Source organism: Gasterosteus aculeatus, chromosome 7 (genome assembly GCF_964276395.1).
Source record: "Gasterosteus aculeatus chromosome 7, fGasAcu3.hap1.1, whole genome shotgun sequence".
NCBI classification, from domain to species: domain Eukaryota; kingdom Metazoa; phylum Chordata; class Actinopteri; order Perciformes; family Gasterosteidae; genus Gasterosteus; species Gasterosteus aculeatus.
In genome coordinates, this window is record NC_135694.1 from 25,171,057 (window position 1) to 25,192,619 (window position 21,563).

The 21,563-nt window shown below is 43.3% G+C and overlaps 4 protein-coding genes across 6 annotated transcripts; all 4 read left to right on the forward strand.

Annotated features, from left to right (window-relative positions):
- The first annotated feature begins 189 nt into the window (after positions 1–189).
- On the forward strand, positions 190–7,924 carry aldocb (aldolase C, fructose-bisphosphate, b). The gene is made up of 9 exons (XM_040179827.2): positions 190–335; positions 4,498–4,614; positions 4,774–4,985; positions 5,302–5,356; positions 5,448–5,608; positions 5,721–5,804; positions 5,914–6,088; positions 6,486–6,685; positions 6,781–7,924. The coding sequence occupies exons 2-9, from the start codon at positions 4,503–4,505 to the stop codon at positions 6,871–6,873; spliced, it is 1,092 nt and encodes a 363-aa protein (XP_040035761.1). The 5' UTR covers positions 190–335; positions 4,498–4,502; the 3' UTR covers positions 6,874–7,924.
- An 808-nt stretch (positions 7,925–8,732) lies between these two features.
- Positions 8,733–13,376, forward strand: pigs (phosphatidylinositol glycan anchor biosynthesis, class S). Of its 2 annotated transcripts, none has more exons than XM_040179820.2 (12): positions 8,733–8,876; positions 9,697–9,836; positions 9,961–10,072; positions 10,162–10,251; positions 10,351–10,442; positions 10,817–11,057; positions 11,170–11,312; positions 11,383–11,497; positions 11,594–11,739; positions 11,883–11,983; positions 12,063–12,273; positions 12,760–13,376. In XM_040179820.2, exons 1-12 carry the CDS (start codon positions 8,858–8,860, stop codon positions 13,036–13,038), a joined length of 1,689 nt encoding a protein of 562 aa, XP_040035754.2. In that variant the 5' UTR covers positions 8,733–8,857; the 3' UTR covers positions 13,039–13,376. The 2 variants fall into 2 exon arrangements, with proteins under 2 accessions (XP_040035754.2, XP_040035755.2); XM_040179821.2 differs by having other exon boundaries at positions 8,753–8,876; positions 11,648–11,739.
- A 334-nt stretch (positions 13,377–13,710) lies between these two features.
- srsf1b (serine and arginine rich splicing factor 1b) lies at positions 13,711–17,090 on the forward strand. 2 transcript variants are annotated; one of them, XR_005712531.2, is made up of 5 exons: positions 13,711–14,198; positions 14,536–14,741; positions 14,952–15,124; positions 15,502–16,150; positions 16,507–17,090. XR_005712531.2 is itself a non-coding variant. In XM_040179829.2 (4 exons), exons 1-4 carry the CDS (start codon positions 14,005–14,007, stop codon positions 15,685–15,687), a joined length of 759 nt encoding a protein of 252 aa, XP_040035763.1. In that variant the 5' UTR covers positions 13,711–14,004; the 3' UTR covers positions 15,688–17,090. The 2 variants fall into 2 exon arrangements, 1 of the variants encoding a protein (XP_040035763.1); XM_040179829.2 differs by having other exon boundaries at positions 15,502–17,090.
- A 2,062-nt stretch (positions 17,091–19,152) lies between these two features.
- dynll2b (dynein, light chain, LC8-type 2b) lies at positions 19,153–21,015 on the forward strand. The gene is made up of 3 exons (XM_040179836.2): positions 19,153–19,288; positions 20,003–20,147; positions 20,249–21,015. The coding sequence occupies exons 2-3, from the start codon at positions 20,016–20,018 to the stop codon at positions 20,384–20,386; spliced, it is 270 nt and encodes an 89-aa protein (XP_040035770.1). The 5' UTR covers positions 19,153–19,288; positions 20,003–20,015; the 3' UTR covers positions 20,387–21,015.
- The last annotated feature ends 548 nt before the right edge of the window (positions 21,016–21,563 follow it).

Genomic DNA, 21,563 nt, shown 5'->3' on the forward strand with positions numbered 1-21,563 from the left:
GCAAAATCACCAATACGCTTTTGCATCACTAATCTTCAAACTGGGAAAAAGAAAGAGCTGTAGACATTAAACATTTCAAATATCTTCCTGTTTTCTCCAAAGATGCACAATCATGCTGCATCCTCGCCCCCCACCTGAGTTGCGATGCTAACCCGCGCATGCGCGTTACCCATTAAGCGTCTCACCGTCACGTGACGCGGTGATGGTGGCTCCGCCCCGGCTCGAGCCTTTTGTAAAGGGTCACGTTGCGCTGCAGCAGTGAAACAGGAGACCGCACCGCATCCTCCGCACACAGCTCACCTGCTCTCTCTCTTCGCCCAGACACTCATCAGCAGGTAAGAATCGAGCCCGAGGACTTCTATTAAAACAAGAAGAGCAAAAAGCCTCAGACGCTTTTCGTGTGCTGTTGGTATTTACAGATTTTGATGATGACGCGATGCTGCTCTTACAGCATTAAGCTAGCTAACTTCATCTTATCCCCAGCTGGTTAGAAACCAATGTATTGGAACTGTCAGGAAAGGTGACCGTGGCTCGTACACCTGTAAGCTTTTTCAGCCTACACCTTTTTTTCACCGATTTTACCGTAGCGTCAAAATAGACCTGCAACAGGAAGGGCACAAAAGGGATGACCTTCAGAGATGAGAAAGGGAGGAGATTAGCCTGTTGCTTCTGCACCCGGTCTGAATCCTCACTTCCTGACATTCTATGGGTCTGTTCGGTGTGGATTGTGTTTTTAAACCAGGGTGGCAGCAGTGTAGGCGGCCTGTCAGTGTGTATCTGTCCCTGAGCACGTAGACCATCGTGATGTGGTGATTTGGAGGCGGGGCGACCCGAGCTTCTGCCTTCACACGTCGACACAACCAGACTTCATCTTTAAATAACAGCACTTTAACATGAATACATAATTCATTTGTGGACTTGGGCTTGAGATGACAGACAGACCATTTTTTTTTACTATTTTCTGACTTTTTTTTTAGACCAAACGATGAATAAATTGTGCTGTGGAAAATCTGCATAGCATTTAATCATCTGCATCTTATCTCTCATCGATTAATAGTCTGATTATGAAATATGAAGATATTCAGTTTACATTCAAAGATGGCTACTAAACCTGTAACAAAAGAACATTTTTTTTAAAATCAAAATGACCACCTCCCTCTGAACTGCGATGCATGCGGCCTGGTTGTCTGGTTGCTGCATGCGAAACCGTGCTGCTGGTAGCTCTGCTGGATCAAGTCCTGAGGATGGGATCGGTGCAGCCAATGTGGCGTCATGCACTGCCCCGATGGGGCAAGCACCCAGTCTGGTAACACAGTACAGCACTCCAAGCAGGCTATGTTTGCCTACAGCTTAATACTAGGAAGATGTAGTACACAAGCTTATAATGTAGACTTATGCTTGCAATAATTCCTTTAATGAGAAAACCTGTTGCAGCATGATTCCTGTAGATGTGGATTAATTTTGTTTGAGGATTCTGACTCCTGGCTCGCTTAGTGGGACTACGCAGCATCCGTTTTATATAAAAGGAATGATTGACTGCTAGTGTGATGTAATCACCCTGTTCCTTTTTTATAGAGTGAACGCTTAGAGTAGACGGAGGCACCAGATATTTGATTGCTGAGCGGTAAACAACTAAGTCTGTTCCGCAGAATGATTGCTGTGCACTGCATTTGACTGTTAACATGCATGCTAACAACCTTGAAGGGTTTTGCATGACGCCACACCGGGGAGTCTGCTGTTGCATCTTGATGTCGCAGTGCAGAACCGGGGTCTCTGAGATCGACCAACAGGCTGGACAATCACAGAGGGGCACATTGGAGAAACGGGGAAGACCGCTACATATTAACCTCCGCTATCTCCCCTCTTTTAAAGTGTAGACTACGTTTATTTAACGACCAATCCTACTAACCCAACTAAAATTGTCAAACGATGCAGCGGCGTCCTCCACACGGCAGGCTTCTTGGTCATAGGACCTGTCTGTCCCCTGACAGTCTGTGATGATGACGACATTATAAGGTTGCTGCTTCAAATCATGTCAGAGGGACCGTTTCGCTGGTGAGTAATAGGATTCTTGGATCCAGCGTCTCTGCGCTGCTGAAGGGCCCTTTAGCAAGAGGGAGCATTTAATTCCTTCCCGTATCTTAAATGAGTTTCATAGGTCATCAGAAATTAATGTTGAAAGTGTTGACACTAATGTATATCTCAAAGATATGCATATGTATGTGAGCAAAAGAAATGAACTTGACTTCAAGGTTACTCCTCACCTGGGCAACGAGTTAGCAGAGGCGATAGCCGCCCGCTAGCATCTCGTCTCCTTATCAAGGCCTTTATTACATTAAGGTCTTAAAATCTGTTGCCGTGACTCGTCATGGCGGTGCGTCCGCCAATAGCGGTTGGCATTAAATCAATATATCTTTACAGTTGGTGTTCCTCCATTTTGTTTTCAAAATGGCGGCTCCCTGTGTGACATTCCCTCGAGGCCTTTCAGAGCTGTCCCCAGCGTGGAGGGGCCAGTGGTGGTGGAGGATTTAGTTTTATTTTCAGGGTGTACAAGATTTGAAATGCCTCGATCTGGTTTGTTTCTATTCAGTCTTTGAAGCATTGACACCACTTGAAGTGTAGTGCCGCATACATAAATACCCCCCCCCCCCCCCCCATAAATAAAGAAAGCCCCCCCAGGTACTTTTGTCATCTTGTGAATATGTTAAAAATGTTTTTTAATTTATCCACCAAACCCCATAATGTGTTCAGTAGCAGAAATGTGCACAGTCTGACTATACACAGTATATCAGTATTTTGTGTCATATATTTACCTTCAAAATCCAAATTCTTATAGAAGGAAACATTTCTAGCCTTCATTTTTTTCTACATTTACAATTTGAAAAGAGGACATTTGTTTAGAGCGCATTTGGTAACTTTTCTTCGTGTCGGACTGAGCATTGCATAAAATGTCGTTATTTTGCAATGTTTCCTCAGCAGAAAACAACTCCACTTGACCTAAAGTCGGTGAGACGGTATTGTTTAAGCATGCAGGGGCTTCACAAAAGATAGCCGGTATTTGCTGAGCATGACATTTTCTCTGGCTGGCAGTGGAGCAGTGATGACCACACACTCCGTGCCTTTGGCTTGGCCTTTTACCAAGTGTAAATAGCCTCTCTTTGTCACAGGAGAGTTGCACATGCAACGTTTTTGTCCTCCTGGTTTAACTTTTCCACTCTGGGGACAGATCGTCCCCTGCAGGACTGGCCTCTTTCATTTCACCTGCACCTAGAATTGAACTTCTAGCTGTGAGCCGCTCCTGGCAGTTGCGTAGCGTTGTCTGCACGCTGTTTCCATTGGGAGGCCAGCGCGCGCGTGTGTGTGTGTGTGTGTGTGTGTGTTCTCTAAAGGCTGTTATCTCATAGCTTTAAGCTGAGGATTAACACAAAGGATATGGGGAATGTCCGACTGTGTCCTACCTCTACCAACCAGCCACCGTTTCACATCCAGTGGTCAGTTCATTTTGTGTTACAGTATACAATTGATGTTCTTTATATTGTACATTTAAAATGTTTCTCTCTACAATGACAAAATAATATTATCCTAAAATGTTATTAGTCACTAAGCTGATTCCATGTGACATCCGACAGCCAGAGTAGATGAAATGTTGAAACCGAGCTACAACCAGTGACGTCATCCTCTGGGAGCGGCTGGGCCACTGGAGAGAAGAAGTCCCAGCTTGTTCCCAGGCTGAGCCGGCCTAGAAGTGGGAGTGACGCGCTTCAGGAACGCATATAAATGGGAATTTAAAAAAACTCATCTTGCATGCTTTCAATGGCCTGACTCGGTGAGGACGGCAAAAGGTTTACAGAGAGCCGGGGGGGGTGATAACCAGACACGTCCATTAATCAAATCCAAAACATAAAAGGCTAACCCTACGTGCACAAAGAGATGAAGAAAGGAAACGTTAGTGTTGCTGAGGAGAGAGAAATGAACCGTGTATATAGGAGCCCTGTTGTATAATCACTCCCCCTCTGTCGTGTGTGTGTGTGGGTTTACGTAACTGCGTATTTACAACAGAGTGCAGATGGGACTAGGGAACAAAATAATCTGGTTGGAAGTGTTAACACCTTATTATAACGCTGCTGCTGCCACCAATATGGCCAAATAACATATCAAAGAGAATTATTTTTTTTACATATTCATATTCAACCCCAGATAATATGAAACGTTCTGTCTATTTATAGCTAACTTTTGTTTACACTCAGGAAGCACATTTTCTGCACGCGTTTCATCACGACTCACCGACACATTGGATCCTTTTGTATTGTGTGACTTACAGGCCATTCTTGTAGGACTTTTGTCCCTTTCACCCCTCCCCCCTGACCTCATTGAGAAGAGCTTAGTGCTTAGATGGAGAGTAGACGAGCACAAAAAAAACGGCCGGCGCTAGGCAGCTTTCCAGGTCGAAACAGGGAAAAATGTGACCCCTTCATGGCTTCTCTCTCTTTGTTTCAGCCGCCATGACTCACCAGTATCCCGCACTGACTCCAGAGCAGAAGAAGGAGCTGCAGGACATCGCAGAAAGGATAGTAGCTCCAGGAAAAGGCATCCTCGCAGCGGATGAATCCACCGGTAAGTGTGTGTGTGTGTGTGTATGGCTGCAAAATTAGAATCTCACCATTTAAGAGAAACATCGTCACAAAATCATCCGTCCTGGTCTACTGCTCAACGTGTCCGATTTGAGTCCTGACTGAATGCCCGTGTGTGTGTGTGTGTGTGTGTTGCTCACAGGGAGCATGGGGAAACGTTTTAGCCCCATCGGAGTTGAGAACACGGAGGAAAACAGGCGTCGCTACCGCCAGCTGCTCTTCACAGCCGACCAGCGCATCGACAACTGCATCGGAGGCGTCATCTTCTTCCACGAAACCCTCTACCAGAACACCGACGATGGCACCAACTTCTCCAAGCTCATCCGGGACCGGGGCCTTGTTGTCGGCATCAAGGTACACAAACGCTGGCAGCACACCGCAGACGAGTATTTCAGGTCGCCGGTTAAAAACACCGTCGTCTGTTTGGCTGGTAAAACTGTAAAGACTCCAACGTGTGTGTGTGTGTGTGTGAAAACACAGCCTCCTTGTCGACGTGTTTAGACGCACACACAGACCTTTGCAGATCAGGTTGTGACAACAAACCGTGTGAAAGAGCAGGTCGTGACCTACATTCAGGAAAGTTGTGTTTAGTTCAGCCGGTCAGATCAGATGCTCTGCATAACATGGTGCATGTTATGCAGAGCAACATATTTTGGGTCCGTCTGTACAGGTGGACAAAGGTGTTGTGCCCCTCGCCGGAACCAATGGAGAGACCACCACTCAGGGTATGAGCAAAAAAACACGCTCCCAAAGCCTCGCCAATGCCATGCTGTGTTTCTGACGGACAGTTTGCTGTGTGTGTGTGATGGAGCGCAGGTTTGGACGGGCTGTCCGAGCGCTGTGCGCAGTACAAGAAGGACGGCGCGGACTTCGCCAAGTGGCGCAGCGTGCTCAAGATCAGCGACACCACGCCCTCCGAGCTGGCCATCATGGAGAACGCCAACGTTCTCGCACGATATGCCAGCATCTGCCAGCAGGTTAGTGCAAGATTACTAAGGGTGTTGTTGGGTTAAATCTATTATTCCCTCTTTTTTGTTTTTAAAAAAAAATCATCTGGTATTAAATGTGGGGACTTCTCATGTCTCCTAGAATGGCATTGTTCCCATCGTGGAGCCTGAGATCCTTCCTGACGGAGAGCATGACCTGAAGCGCTGCCAGTACGTCAGTGAGAAGGTGAATTTACAGAAGACCGTACATATGACACAAGCCCGTGTAAACGTCCTGTAAGGTTTCCATTTGACATATATGTGTGTCTCTCTCTCTCTCTCTCTGTCTCTGCTAGGTCCTGGCTGCAGTGTACAAGGCGCTGTCAGACCACCACGTGTACCTGGAAGGGACTCTGCTGAAACCCAACATGGTCACAGCCGGACACTCCTGCCCCACCAAGTACAGCAGCGAGGAAATCGCCATGGCTACCGTGACCGCCCTGCGCCGCACCGTGCCTCCCGCTGTCACAGGTCAGTGACTCCATTTAGTGGGATTAAACTATATGCCATTTAAGTACATCATACTTTTCATGTATATATTCCTGTGAGGTGAAATAAAGAGAGCATTTCTGAGACTGTTATTGCTTTTTTCGTTTGTGCTTATTTAGCAGCATTATGTTCAGAAGAATAGAAACTGTTACATTTAAACAGTTTTGTATAGAACTGACCCGCTTTGCAATGACTTCAGGGTATGCCTAGCATTTAATTGGAAGGAATAAATTGGATGCATACCTGCCAAATGCTGCCTCCTTTTTGTGTATAATTAATGCCATATTCTGGAAAATTAAATGCAGGGGTAGAGCGGCTAAAATCAGGAATGAGTTGCTAAATAATTCCCGTGTTTGCTTTATTTCTGCCTTTTTTACAGGAGTGACATTCTTGTCGGGTGGCCAGTCTGAAGAAGAGGCCAGCATGAACCTTAACGCCATCAACAACTGCCCACTGGCCAAGCCCTGGGCCCTGACTTTCTCCTACGGGCGCGCCCTGCAGGCCTCCGCCCTGAACGCATGGAGAGGCCAGCCGAGCAACGAGAAGGCCGCCACCGAGGAGTTCATCAAGCGCGCGGAGGTTTGGACAAAAGCGTGAAGCGCAACGATGGTATTGTAACTTCCTGCGTGCGATGTTGTTGACAGACCTTTTTTTTTGTCTTTTGCCCCCTCAAGGCAAACGGTCTGGCCGCGCTCGGCAAGTACGAAGGTGATGGAAGTGGCGCCGCCGCAGGACAGTCCCTCTACGTGGCTAATCACGCCTACTAAACATCTGCCACATTCCACTGTGGTCCAGTTATAGTCTAATATCTGCTCTGCTTTTCCCACTCACTCCTCTGCCAATCACAGGCCTGCGCTGTCTACTGTACTTTAGAGTTGTCAGAGTCAATACAAATGACATGATTAGAAGTGTATTTAACAACATGATGTGAAACTAACATTCTAAAGGGAACAGGCTTGTTTTTTTTTTTTTTTTTAAACTAATCAAAACAGGACAATTTATGACTAACGTGGACAATATTTTGTGTCAGACGGGAAGTCACAGGCTGCTAAATTTAAACGGTAGATTGTGGTAATCAGTCAGTATTCAATTCATGCCTCTTCTTACCTGCCCCTGTCTTGCCTTCTCCCCAACACCATAAATCTTGAGCCGCTCCCAAGCAGGGAGGTGTGTGTGTGTGTGTGTGTGTGTGTGTGTGTGTGTGTCGGTGTTTCGCTTCAGTCAAAACGCAGCATTGGCTCGACCATAAAGCGCTATTTCAACATCCTGCCTGACGGGTGGACATATTGATTATTAGTGAAATCGGCATATCCATTAAGGGCCAAGAGAGCAAGACAACCAGTGAGAAAGACATTGACGTCTTGAGAACGAGTCGGTCTTTTGAGTGCTTTGTTGTACTTTCGGTAAGCCGCATCTCCAGCAGGGGTTTGTAGACCCTCACCAGGATTCATCCCAATCTAATCTTTCTGTTCACACGCCTAATAATCATCACAAAAACATATTGTATGTCTATTCTGAGTAATAATATTATATTTAAATTACATCCAGTCATTAATGTATTCAGTTGTGTGATGGTGTCGATATTACGTGATGCTTGTGTGTGTCAGCCCCCCCCTCCTGATCCCCCCAGCCTGCCCCACGGGAGACGAGATGGTTTCTAATGACATGAATGTGGACCAATTTGTGGCGTTTGAGGGGGGGGGGGGGAATCAGTTACTGCTGTGTTGGAATACTGTGATACTGTTTGTGATGTTAATATTGTTCTTGAATCACTTGTGTGTCAAATAGAGAAAAATAAACCTACAAACTAAAAAAAAATCTCTTTGTTAGTTATTAACTGAAACGTTATCCTGCAGGCCTAACACAAGAATAATGCAATAGCTTCATTGTATTACATTAATTGGGTTTCTCTCCCTATGTTCCAGCATATTTACTTCCCGTTAATTACAGTTGTGGGAGAAATATTAAGCTCATTTACACATCACAATAACCCGCCGAGGAACTTAACACTTTACTTTTCACACAATACAGCTAAACGTTACATGTTTAGCTTAAAGGTTATACGAGAAGGTCGCCAGAAATATCCTGAGATCAGCTTATTTTAAACCGCTATGGTTGTCCTGTGCAGCTTCCAGGTGCGAATGTGCACCAGCTTTCGTTTCATGACATGTTTGTCTGAAAAGGTGCAGTAGATTGCTTTCCATTAAACCTTTCCGTAAAAAGTGCACAAATTAATGTTTTGGACGAAATTATGTAAACGCTGCTCAATATATTGCCTACCTCGGCTACAGTATCATTATTAATAAGGCTCAGAATGTCTTCATACTAAACCAAGTGAGTGAAACCGCTTTTATTAATTTTCTAATTTGTGTTTATGGACAAATATGTGTTTTTTAAGCCACCGCATTCTAGTAGCCAATAATTCGTTTTGTGCGCTTGAATTGTTCACTGGGTGGGCTGACGGCTACTGTCGCAGGCGTCGTTAAAACGATTGAACGTTTCTCGCCTCTTTGGTTTATTACACGATTAACTAAATTATCTTGAATCGCAGCTATACTGTTGGTATGAAGGTAAGGTATCTGGGTCACGACTTCCTTCCGCTGTACCACACAAATGTATGTGTGGTAGTGTATGAGTGTATGAGAAGATACACGCGGGGTGAACCGCCTGTTCCGTTCGTGATTTCAGTCACATGACGTCCGTGCAGATGCATACGGATAACAAACGCACCCATTCAGCTCATTGACAGAAATGGCTACCACGGAAGTCGGTGAGTAAGTGGGGTTCACAACTGAATTATGTTTTCATTCTGTCCCTCCTTCGTAATGGCAGCACTTACACCAGTTCACGGCCGTTTGTCGGAGCATGTTTCACACGCACAGCAGTGGTAGTGACACGAGAACGAGTCTTCCTTCTCCGCGTTCACACCCTCCGAAGCTAACACTTAGCTAGCCGCGGCTGCAGCAACGATCCTCTCCCTCACGTCACTATTTGTTACCACGTTATGTCTCATGCGTTATTGGACAATTAAAAACAACAGCACTTCCTGAGAAACTTGACGAATAGAGTAAAACGCGTTATTACTCAATATTTATTCTTTACTCTGTATTCTTATATGTCTATGTAACCGAAGCAGATTACACAGCCATTTAAGGTGACTGTGTGTTGTTATACGTTTGACGCTTGACGTTACATATTTGCATCTTAACTCTTGGAGAAAGTCTCGAGTAGTCCTTCAGTCTGACATCTAGAACATTTAGTAATTTATGGAATAATCAAGTTATGTTATCATATTCTTCAATCAGGCTGCCATGGTGTGTGCATTTAACTTATGTGTCATTGACCAGCTGCTGTAAATCCGTGTTCTTGGTTAGCCCAACGTAAGTCACAAAAGTATTTGTTATATTGATATAAAAAATAAATGTGCATAGATAGAGATATTAGTATTTGGTCACAGTGGTTGTTATACAACCATAGATAAAGCAGTGTAAATGACGGTTGACAAAACATCTGTATGTAACTTACAGTGCGAGGCTCCTACATCTGTCTCACTGTCTCTGTCTGTCTGTCTCTTTCTGTCTGTCTCTCAGAGCGTAGACGAGGCCAGCTGGCGGCTCTGTCCATAGCGGTGGTGGTCATCGTCGTGGGAGTCCCTCTGTGGTGGAAAACCACTGAGACGTACCGCGCCTGGTTGCCTGTCAGTCAGATAAATGAGTTGTCCAATCTGCAGGTTTGTTCATGCTTCCTGTTATTGGTTATATGTGTATACATCATATGCATTTTATCCTCAGTGTGAAATATATGTTAATATATATATACACAACTTTTTGTTTTTGTTTTTTACATTTTCGTAGCTGCAGTTGAGTGCTGATGTGGAGGTTGTGTTTGCACGTGGAACGGTGACACCGGAGCAGCAGAAGAAGGTCCCACTCACACGGACGCAGGATGAGGAACACTCAGTGGATGGTGATTTATTCATTAGTGGATGTATTTGGTTTTACTTTTGGTTACGCAAATACAAAGACTGCGAGTTAAGATTTTTTTTCCCTCTACAGAGGACACAGCTTTACGGTACAGGTACGAGACAAGGTACCGGACAGCTACAATCATGGAGGAGGACGCCCTGGATCAGCCCACTGCTGCAGGCGAGTTGTTGTCTGCCTGTCAAATTGAGCCTTCAGCTCTTTTGTTAACTTGGTGTGGGACCACAGGACATAATTTTTCCCCTCGTTCTTCTGTTATAGAGGCAGATCTGTCTCTGCACACACTCAGCGAGAGTCCTTGTGGCTCTTTGGTCGTGTATGTGATCCCAGAGTCTTCTTCACTGCTGCCTCAGGTTAAAACTACATTAGTTTGTATTTATTCATATCATCATCATATCATTCAAACAAGCCCTCAAAACCCACCTCTTCAAACTCACTTTCAAATGCGAACCCCTACTGAGTCATTCTCCTGTTTTCTCACGGTCAATTTTTCTTTGCTTCCTCTTATCCGTTCGTTTCCCTTCCCTTAGATTTACAGTGTAAAGCGTCTTTATGTACCAAGAAAAGCACTATTAAAAAAAACTGTATTATCATATGTTAGAGATTAACTTCTAACGGTGTAAATACACTACCTCCTGCACAACTTTTAAACAGAATGATGAGTCTCTCATGAGACGCTGGAGAAGTAGTAGGTAACATACCGATCTATGCCTTCATGTCTTTTCAGGATGTGGACGTGTACATCGGTCAGCGACGGACAGCTCTGCTGCGCATCGGTGGCCAGATAAGAGTGGGCAAGACTTTAGATCTGTTACTGGCTCATCTGGAGCCTCGGATCAAGCAGGTGCTGCAGGTGATGTCTTTTAGCCACACCGACATCACCGCGGCCCTCAGCGACAGAGTCCGTCTCAGTCCTGGCAACAAAGAGAGCATCGCCGACAGTATGAGGACCTTTAAATCCAGCCCAGGTTGGTCTTCGTTTTAGCACAGCCATAGATTGGACTAAAGTGGTCTCTGCTGTCTTGCATATATTTTAACTATGAGAACTGTGTTTTATCTTCATTCTTATCTTCTTTTTAGGTTATGAGATAACATTCAGTCTGCTGAACCCAGACCCAAAGTCACACCGGCTACACTGGGACATAGAGGGTGCCGTGCAGACCTACATCCAGCCTTTGCTTACAAAACTGGCGTCTGTGGCCAACTTTAGCATTGACTCTCAGGTAATGTGTGTGAATGTGTGAATGTGCACCATTCCCTTTGGCCAGAATGATGAATGAACATTCCTTACAGACTTTGTACTACGCCATGCTCGGTGTCAATCCGCGCTTCGACAGCAGCCTCGGTGCTTACACACTCAGCCCTGACAGCCTTGCACATATGATCAACCCTGTGGAGGCCAGACTGGGTAAAAGAAAACTGCGCTCTGAATGTATTTCAAGTATGGTGTAGTCTATCCTGACGTGTTTATGTATAACTGTGTTTTTTTGCTTTTAATTCTAAGGCTCAAATGCTGCATCTTCCAACCCGGTGTTGAATTTCCTTCTGTATGTCCCAGATGCCCAACATTCACCACTTCACATACATGACAGCAAGAAACAGGAAGTGCCCACTAATGCGTTTCACTCTCCACGTTGGGGTGGAATTATGGTAAAATAATCCTAAAGCATCATTGGGGTGCAGTTGCATGAATACTCTGAATTTAAGTGATTATGTCATGTATTACAAATATTTGTCTTGGGTATGTAGTGTTTGTGTACCAAATAATTAGCCAAATAATGTCTTTTTTATAGGTTTATAATGTTGATGGTTTCTATGGACCAGAGGCTGTATTCCCTGTTGACCTCAACATCAACATGGCCAAAGTCATGGGGGTATTTCTTGCACAGCTTCGGTAAGTGGACACCTACAATACGACAGATGTCGCTTTCCATGTAAACACGAGGTAACTTTCCTGTACCACGTCCTTCCAGACTGTTGCTGGGTGTGCAGTCGCCTAACGCTCCCTCAGGCTTCCTGGTGGCGCCGTGCAGCAGGACGGGACTAGCCGACTGGGAGCTGGACCGTCTCATGTGGAGTCGGAGTGTGGAAAATGTTGCAACGGCAACCACAACCATCACATCGCTGGCACAGCTATTGGACCAAATAGGCAACATCGTTATCAATGACAACATTGCTGAACAGGTAAGACACTTGCAGTAATCAGTAGGTTTCTATTAGTTGGCTTTTTGTGTAGAAAATATGTGTAGGTGTATATAAACCCAAAATATAATATGCATGGAAGAAATGGATGCAGCAGTGTCCTCCCAATTGCACTTTATTACATTTTTCTTAGAATTAACTAGAATACTAGTTACATTGCTCTTCATGTAATGCAACGCAGCATAAACCCTTACCATATATATTTAATCAATGTGAAAAAATTCATTTAACTGCTACTTTAAACTACCACAGCAGCTTCCATTTTGATTGCAAAAGACAGGGAGGGGATGGATATGAAAAACGCTGCTGTTTATTGAGGGGGAAAAAGTATCCCTTCCTCAACATAACACTGCTTGTACGAACACAATGTCATGCCGATTACCTCAAAAGAAGTTGCCCGTTATACTAGTCTGTTATCATATTTGCATCAGTTATTTCCAACCAGTGATTGCTGTTGATGCTCCACAGGTGTCCAGCGCTGTCACGTCTCTTCAGCTGGCTGTGGCTGAGTTAGAGGCCGGGAACCTCCGCTTTGCTCTGCAGTACAGTAAAGAGGCCATCCTGGCATCAGAAAGGGCTTTCTTTGACCCTTCACTTCTCCATCTCCTCTACTTTCCAGATGACCAGAAGTTTGCTATCTACATACCTCTCTTCCTGCCAATGTGTGTTCCTATTCTTCTGTCACTGCTTAAAATAGTATCTGACGCGCGACAGAAACGCAGGGAGAAGCAAGCCAAGAAGGACTGAGCCACATAAAGGAAAGATGTGATGATCCGGTGGTCTGAACAAAAAACGTTTTATGAACCGTTTGGTTGGCGGCCTTGATATTTAGGTACAAAAGTATGCAGGAAGAATGAATCATTTGCAGCACCGGGGTGTGGAAATTACAAAACAGTCATGTGGGGTTTTTTTTGTTTCATGTAAGGAATTGTCTTTACCGTCATACCAAAATTTTAAGGAGTGGCCACCTTTGATGTGTGACACTTACTTACTATACTGGGAAGCTTGAATTGTTGTGAATATTTTATATTTGAATTCCACTTTCTATTCTAAGTTATTAACAAATAAAAAAAACTTAAGTTGTATCTCGTTCTTTCTGTGTGGTTAGCAAGAAAATAAGACTATATCATTGTATTCAGAAGGTAAAGGAATTTAAAGTAATTCTGTCCCTTAGAAATAAACATTAATTATATTTGCTAGTTCTTTTTCTAGCACTTTAAATTGCATATATGTAGTTTGTAATTCAGTATTTTCTTTCTTGTTAAAGACTGAAGATCTTTCAAGAGTATCAAGGCGCTTCAGGCGAACGAACCTCGAGGAAACATCTTTTTTCTTTTAAAAGCTAGAGCTTCTTGTTCCCTCACAGGGTGAAGGATACTTCCACCGCAGTCCTGTAGGGGGCAGTGCGCACATTTAAAGCAGGTTCTGCTCCGTTATACCACAGAAGAAGAGGGGCGCTTTGTTGGAGGAAGGCTAGGGCTCGCGGCTCCAAGTTTTAGCTCGTGTTAATTTGATTATTGTTAGATCCACTCCCGGGTTTTCCAGCTGTACCGTTAGCTGCATGGTTATTAGCTAATTTACTCACTATATATTGCATTCCGTTATCTATCCAACCACCACCCTTTCGTTTGTTCGACCCGAGGCGATCGGCTTCGCCAGTTTGCTAACTTCCTTAGCTAACTGTTATTGTTAGCTAGCTATTTCTGCGCTAATATGTCTGGCGGAGGTGTAGTTCGAGGACCAGCAGGGAGCAACGATTGTCGCATATACGTGGGGAATCTTCCCCCCGATATCCGCTCAAAGGACGTCGAAGATTTGTTTTACAAATATGGAGCTATTCGCGACATCGATCTGAAAAACCGAAGAGGAGGACCACCGTTCGCCTTCGTGCAGTTCGAGGACCCGAGGTGAGCTAATTACATTCTCCCGCCACGTCCCGGCGCTAAACCGCTAGTCCGTTTACACGTGCTTTTTTTTAACTGGTGGATTTAGAAAACATTAATCGGTAGGCAATTAATTTGCAATAAATCCTTCCTGCATGGAGGTTGAAACGTAAAAACCGCTTCACGGCGGTAATGTTAATGATTTACACTACGTGATCATTTTGGAGGGAGTATTTTGTGGGGCCATTTGCTTTATAAAGTGCCTGTGCGCATACTGAGCTTTTTTATTTATGCATGCAATATTCCGCTCCTCTTGTGTTTTGCATTTAGGTGATTTTTTTCTTTTTAACTTGTTTCCCAGGGATTCTGAGGATGCAGTCTACGGACGTGATGGCTATGACTACGATGGCTACCGCTTGCGTGTTGAGTTTCCTAGAAGTGGGCGAGGGGGAGGAGGCGGAGGAGGAGGCGGCGGCGGAGGAGGCGGGGGTGGTGGACCCATGGGACCCCAAAGGGGAAGGCATGGCCCCCCCTCTCGACGATCAGAGTACAGGGTTCTTGTGTCAGGTGCGTGAAGTGTTGTCATTTTCCACGTTTGTGCAATTTCATCAAATAATCCGATTTATAACTTGCTATAGATAAGAGCCATTATAAGTACAATTTAAGTGCTCCTATTTGTTGGCGTTTTTAGTCAAGGTAGAGCCTGAAAAGGTGTCTTTACTTGGCGGCGGAAGATGTAAATTTAGTCTCACATCTCTCCCTTTCCCCCCTCCCCAGGTCTTCCATCCAGTGGAAGCTGGCAGGACCTAAAGGATCACATGCGCGAGGCAGGTGATGTATGTTATGCGGATGTGTACCGCGATGGCACCGGGGTAGTTGAGTTTGTACGCAAAGAAGACATGTCCTACGCTGTCCGTCAGTTGGATAACACCAAGTTTCGTTCTCATGAGGTACGTATGGGGTTGCAGCCTCAAGCTAACTTAATAAGGAATCCCTGTGGGACTCCGTTTTGGATATCACATTTTTTCTCAAATGAAGAAAGCAGGAGGGAAGGTGGAGATGACTGGGCAGTAAGTAAATGCCAGTTTTATGCTGGAATGATTATTCAATGTTGCTTTGCAGTATAATTCTGTGCCTTTCATCTGTTCCTATCCGTCAATGCCTGTCTTATTTAATATATTTGGCAAAATATAATAACGTATTTTTGAATATTAAATTTCTTTTGTAAACCAGATGTTTAGTCGGTTCTTTAAGATGGTGTCCAATCGGGTTATAGCAACGTACACATGATTGACGCTCAGCTGTGCGTGTGGTTGTGTGTGTTTAGGGAGAGACCGCCTACATTCATGTGAAGGTGGACGGCCCCCGCAGCCCGAGCTACGGTCGTTCTCGCTCTCGTAGCCGAAGTCGCAGCCGTAGTCGTAGCCGAAGCCCGAGCCAAAGCAAGAGTGGGTCACGTCGCAGCAGAGGGTCCCCACGCTACTCTCCTCGCCGCTCCCGCTCCCGCACCTAAAGCCACCACAGCCGGGGCGGTGGTGTGACTCGGAGCCGGAGGGGAAATCTTCACATCACTCAACAAATCCTGTATACTCACCACGGATCATCTCATGATACCCGTTTACACTGTCTTCTTGTGTATTCCCCTTTACCCCCTCTCCTCCCTCTCACTCTCACAAGCACACTTTTTTGTTGCCGTTTTCTTGTTTAGATATAATTTTTGTCCGCGGACCCATTCTTCCTTTTCCTTTTTTTTTTTTCACCATCAGTTTTCTGATCTGTCACTCCTGCCTCTGCTTTTCTTCTGCTTGTCCTTGTACGCTTTTTTGAAGATTGAACTTCTTTTAAAGCATATACTACTGTCCTTTGACCTTCTTGTGTGTCTCTCTGTAGAGTTCAGAGGAACAGGATAGGATGGGAACAGAGGAAACAGTTCATATTAAGATAAACAGGAGGAGGAGTCAAATATGGCACCAATGGTATGATGGCTGTGCCTTGTCAACTGTGAAATCTGCATTATAAGGCTGTTTTTTTTGTTTTACATGCGCTTGACAATAGTGCTGTTGTTGAATGTTTTCAGTAGTAACACGTTCTGTATACCACTTTGTATTTGGAGACTCACAACCTTTTCTTTTTTGCTTTTGCTAGTCTTGGTCATTTACGTCTCCAACGTAAATATTAGTAGTTTGGGAATGATTCTATCGGGTGTTTCCTGTTTTTTTCCATGGAGTTAACTTCCTCGTAGATGCATTTATTGATAATTTTATTTTGGTATATTTCTGAAGGTGTGATTCTAACTTGCCTCCTTCTCTTTGGTTCTGCTGGTATTCTGAAGGTTTGGACTGGGCTCATTGTCCCCCATTCCGGAGCCGGATCAGGATTCAGGATCAGAGCAGGATTAGGATTAGGCTTCAGGATGGATACATGGATCAGGAGCATGGGAGCATTTTACCGGGAGGTGATCCTGACCCCTGGCCCTGGCCACATAACCCCGTCAAACCGGAAATAGGAAAATATTCAAACTAAATTGGCTTTCAAATAATCCAAATATTTTTTTTCTTCTCCATTTTGTGTGGGACCTCAGAGACACAATTGCTGGCGGCACTGTGACAAGCGATTTTATTTTTATTTTTCAAAATTATAAAAAAAAAAGAAGAGCTCAAAACCAGGAGGAGGGCTGGAAAGTGCAGGATGGATCCACACGCTTAAGGAGAGTGGTAAATAGTGAGCGACCATTAACAGCGGAATAGGGAGGGAAGAGGGAGGACTGGGACGCGACAAGGGAATGTGACCGTAATGTGGTTTGTATCTTTTTCTTAGGTCAGTCTTTTGCTGCGGACGATGATTTGATTGATTTTCTTAAGTATAATCTCCAGGATCCTAAAGCTTTATTCTCTTTTAATAAAAATTTCAATAACATAGGTTTGCCCTGTCTCTTTTTTCTGTCTTAATTCCTCAAAAGATCTGAAATACTTTTTGGATGACTTGGATTAACCCTATTCCTGATTGTATTTTCAATTCAGTGTTAGTTAAAAGGTGGTTTAGTAGTTTGGTAAAAGGCCCTCATTTAATCTGTAACTGGTGCCCTTTTATAAACGTATGTTTTGTATGTGGAATCAGTAGAAGTACCATTTTTCTGAACTATGAGATAATGGTCAAGCGTGGAAGCATTTTACAATCCCTGTCCCTTTAGCTAAATTTGTTTTGTGTCAGACCTCAGACGCATTCACAGATGAGTCGAGGAGTACTGTGAGTTGCAGTCCATCATTTAGACTTAAGAAAAACTAAATAGATTATCATTAGCGAGCTAAAGCAATCTATTCACTGAAATTAATTGGCATCTGTTCTGTACTGTGTGTTCCATTGAAACAAAGAACTCAAAATTAAAGCTGAGATGAAAAGTGAAAACTGCTTCAGACTCATAACTGACTAGATTGGGTTTTTGTGGGATCGTGCATTGTGTACATTTGTAAATGATTGATGCTAATGGGGAGGAAAATTACACCTTTTCAGCAGCATGGTTTTCATCTTTCATGTCTTCAAAAATTCACATAAAAACGCTTCTCATTTGTCCCCAAATTAATGGAAAAGGTCTGCCAAGGTGAAATTTAAATTATGCAAAATTGTCAATACATGAGGTGTAAACTATAAACCAGTTATGCCAATGATCCCATTACTACCTCTTAAATAATTATAAAGCTCATAGGGAGCTCCATTCTGTGTTCAAATCTGTTTTCAGAGGTTAACTAAGTTTTCATTAAAGCGTGAATAATGACAGTTTGCTTTTTTAAAGAGCTACATTACCATCATCTATAGAGGATAGAGGGGGTAATAGAAATATTTCAAAATCAAATGTGTTATTGCAATTTACACGAGAGGCACCATCTTACCACACCGTGAGAAAGAATTGATGTCTTATTTTTTGTGAAATGCTCACTGCTGTGTATTTACAACTACCAGTGTGCATATTCTACAAGATCAACATACGATCAACCTGATCATCGCTTCATAAATGGAACAGAGGCTTCGGACGGAAAGTACCCGGATGCATCTAAATGGCCGCGACGATGAGAGCTCTTTTCTGCAAAGGAAAGCTGCTTCGATGCTTCCTTTCTTATCTCTTTCAGCGTAGGATGCCCTGCAGCAGCCTTTGCCGGAGGATGCAACATAATGCCACCCCACAAATCCTTGCGTTGGCACTATTTAAAGTGGCTCTTCATTCGGCTATCAATGGAAACCAACGCTATGCTTCTTACACAGGTTCAACTGTTATATTCATATAGTCCTAAACTAATGGAATTCATGATGAGGAATATTAACAGACAATGACAATTGTTTTTGTTTTATCTTTTATTTACCTTTAACATAACTAATTTATTAGAATAACTAATGAACAGAAAGAATAGCTGTCAGCTAACAAATTATCATTTACTATAATAAAGCTCAACAGCAAAAAAGCTAGGCCTTTATACATTATTAAAATACCCCCGAAGCGTTAAAAACTACAGTATTGCACAAATACATATTTATATCGAAAAGTTCATTAATAATTCACGATTGTTTATAGTGAAGGCAACGTTGATCGTTAAGCGTGAAAACAGCAGGAATGAAATACCCCGCATTTAAGATCATGCAGGGGCCGCTTCCCTCACAGCAGCCTTACGTCAGTGACATCCGCCGTCGCGTGATATCTACGCATGTTCGTGAAAGCGTGGTCTCCATTCTCTTTCTGGGTTTCTTTTCCTTAACCCTCTTTAACACTCATTCATATCTTTCCTTTTCCCCGTGTCGTTTTCCATTGAGGTCAAGGAGAAGTGTTTAGAAATAGTCGTCAGGAGGTAATTTGGGGACCTTTTTGACCACGACAATAGACTACGGGAAGGAAGGGAGGGGACGAGGCTGAAACCGGTGCATTCTGGGGGGAAATAAGATGCAGGCAGTGTCCGCGAGTGAAAAACGCCGTCAACAGGGTGGAGGCTTCTCTCCAGCCAATCACGTGTCGGATGTGGTGTGGAGGGAGGAGTGAAAGACGCACGCTTTCTCTGGATAAATGAACGACAAACTGTGCAGCCGCCCGTAAAATACGACTCCCGACAATTTAACTTCCTTGAGAGACGGTAAGTGTTAACTTCGCGTGTAACAGCGTATATGTTATGTTGATTGATGAAACCTATTGTGCATGGTAAGGAGGTGAAAGGGAATACTGATGCGTCCTTTGCTGGCAGGCTAATCTTGCCCCGAGCCTCTTGTGTTTGTCCTGCAAAGCTGTATAAATGCTCCTTAATAATAATATTATTATTATTATTATTATTATTATTATTATTGTTGAAGTTTTAACTGAATTTTGGTTGACTGCGCAAATCGTTTTGTGTTGCTTAACTAGTAACAAATCAAAGCTGTGCAGGTGCAGATATGTATGTTACAATCATGCCAGCATCCTTCTTTGTGACCCAAAATTGACACATTGTGTGTCAGATAACAATATTGACACACTGTCTCTCAAGACTCCTTACATAGTTTGTCTTTATCCACAACAGAACTTAATGTGTAGCCTACTATTGATGGGGATTCAAGGTCTTTTGACTTAAGTTATTCAAATTCTTTAATAATCCACCTTAATGCGGCCTCAAGTCAATTAGGTTTGCTGGATCGGTACCATTCTCAACCAACTCTGAATTATTATAAAATTGTCAAATGCAGATATGTAGACTCCTGACTAGGTATAGTGACTTGTTTGCAGTTGATATCGAATTGAAAAGGCAAGGCTCCCTGTTTGCACTGGAACACGCTGGGAAATGTCCTTTTTTGATTTTGTTTTTTCTCCCCTGTAGTCAAACAGCCAAAATGACTGAGAAGAAGGCCGTGATAAAGAATGCAGACATGTCTGATGAAATGCAGCAGGACGCAGTGGACTGTGCCATGCAGGCTATGGAAAAGTACAACATTGAAAAAGATATCGCTGCGTATGTCAAAAAGGTATATTGGATGAGTATAGTTCAAAGGTGTGACGTGTTCAACTGGTTGTGAAGGGCCTTTTGATCTGCTACTAATTATAATTATTATTATCCCCCCCGAAGGAGTTTGACAAGAAGTACAACCCCACGTGGCATTGCATTGTTGGGAGGAACTTTGGCAGCTACGTGACGCACGAGACTAAGCACTTCATCTACTTCTACCTGGGCCAAGTTGCCATTCTACTGTTCAAGTCAGGTTGAAATCCAAACATGTCGTCCGAAAACTACTTTTAATTCAGCCCTTAATAGTTCTGTGCCACGCTGTTAATTTGGTACCACCTTTCTGCAGACATGCCTACCTCATGGTTTCCTGCTTGTTTCCGTCTGTTCTTGTGTGCCACCTTCAACAATATCACAACCATCGGTGGATTGCGCTTTAGTCATGCCTGGGTTGGCGATGTGCCGATCATAGTAAATGCCACTCTACATTCCAGCATTCACCCAGCGTTTTTTGCATCTGATGGACTGGTGACTCATTATTTCCGGATATTATTTTTGCTGTGCATTTTTGCACAAACCTTGTACATTGTTTCGTACGGATATGTTGTATAATAACTTATTTTTCATGGAATTGAAACATGCGACAGAGTTTTTGTTGAATTGCCTTTGATTTTCAGTGTTGACTGAATATAAATTCCAATACTGTTGCTAACAATTAATAAAGAAAACAACATGCCAAGAGGTTTTCTACATGCGTCAACATTCCTGTTTCCACTTCAGTTGTGAATCTTTACAATGTTAATGCTCTGGACTGTAATTTAATGTTTGGTATTGTAATGTTTTCAACATGTTGAGCACAAAACTGACACAGTAAATTGGTTTAAAATGTGTGTATGACTTATTCACTTCACTTGCATGTACTAAGAGCAAAAGTCTTGATTTTCTTACATTGTTGTGAACCATTTTGTATATACTGCCGTTCTTTGCAGCTACAAATAGTTTGATTTACTTCATTTCTAGAAAGAATTGTACTCCTCTAGCTACTTTACATTGAGTTAGAATTCACCTCTCAGAGTTCTGGCTTCATCAAATGATTATGACTGACGGTTTAAGCTACTTTCTAAATCCAAATGTTTCAAATTTTACAAAATTTGGTGAGCAGCAACATTAAAATGTTAAACACTTAATTTTATATTTATAGATTCAACACATCTCGTACAATGCCCATTTCTATGTGCTGCTTGACAATGGATGTATTCAGGGGAAACGATTGAATAGGTTAAAGGGGAAATTTATCATTTAAATAATTTCAATCGCTATTTTTGCGATGCTATATTCTAAAATGGTTTTTACTTTAATAAATCTCTACCTGCTGGTGAAGGAGACGGTGATGTTGTTTCACACTGGGCGGCAGTACTGAGCCTCACATTTGGATGTC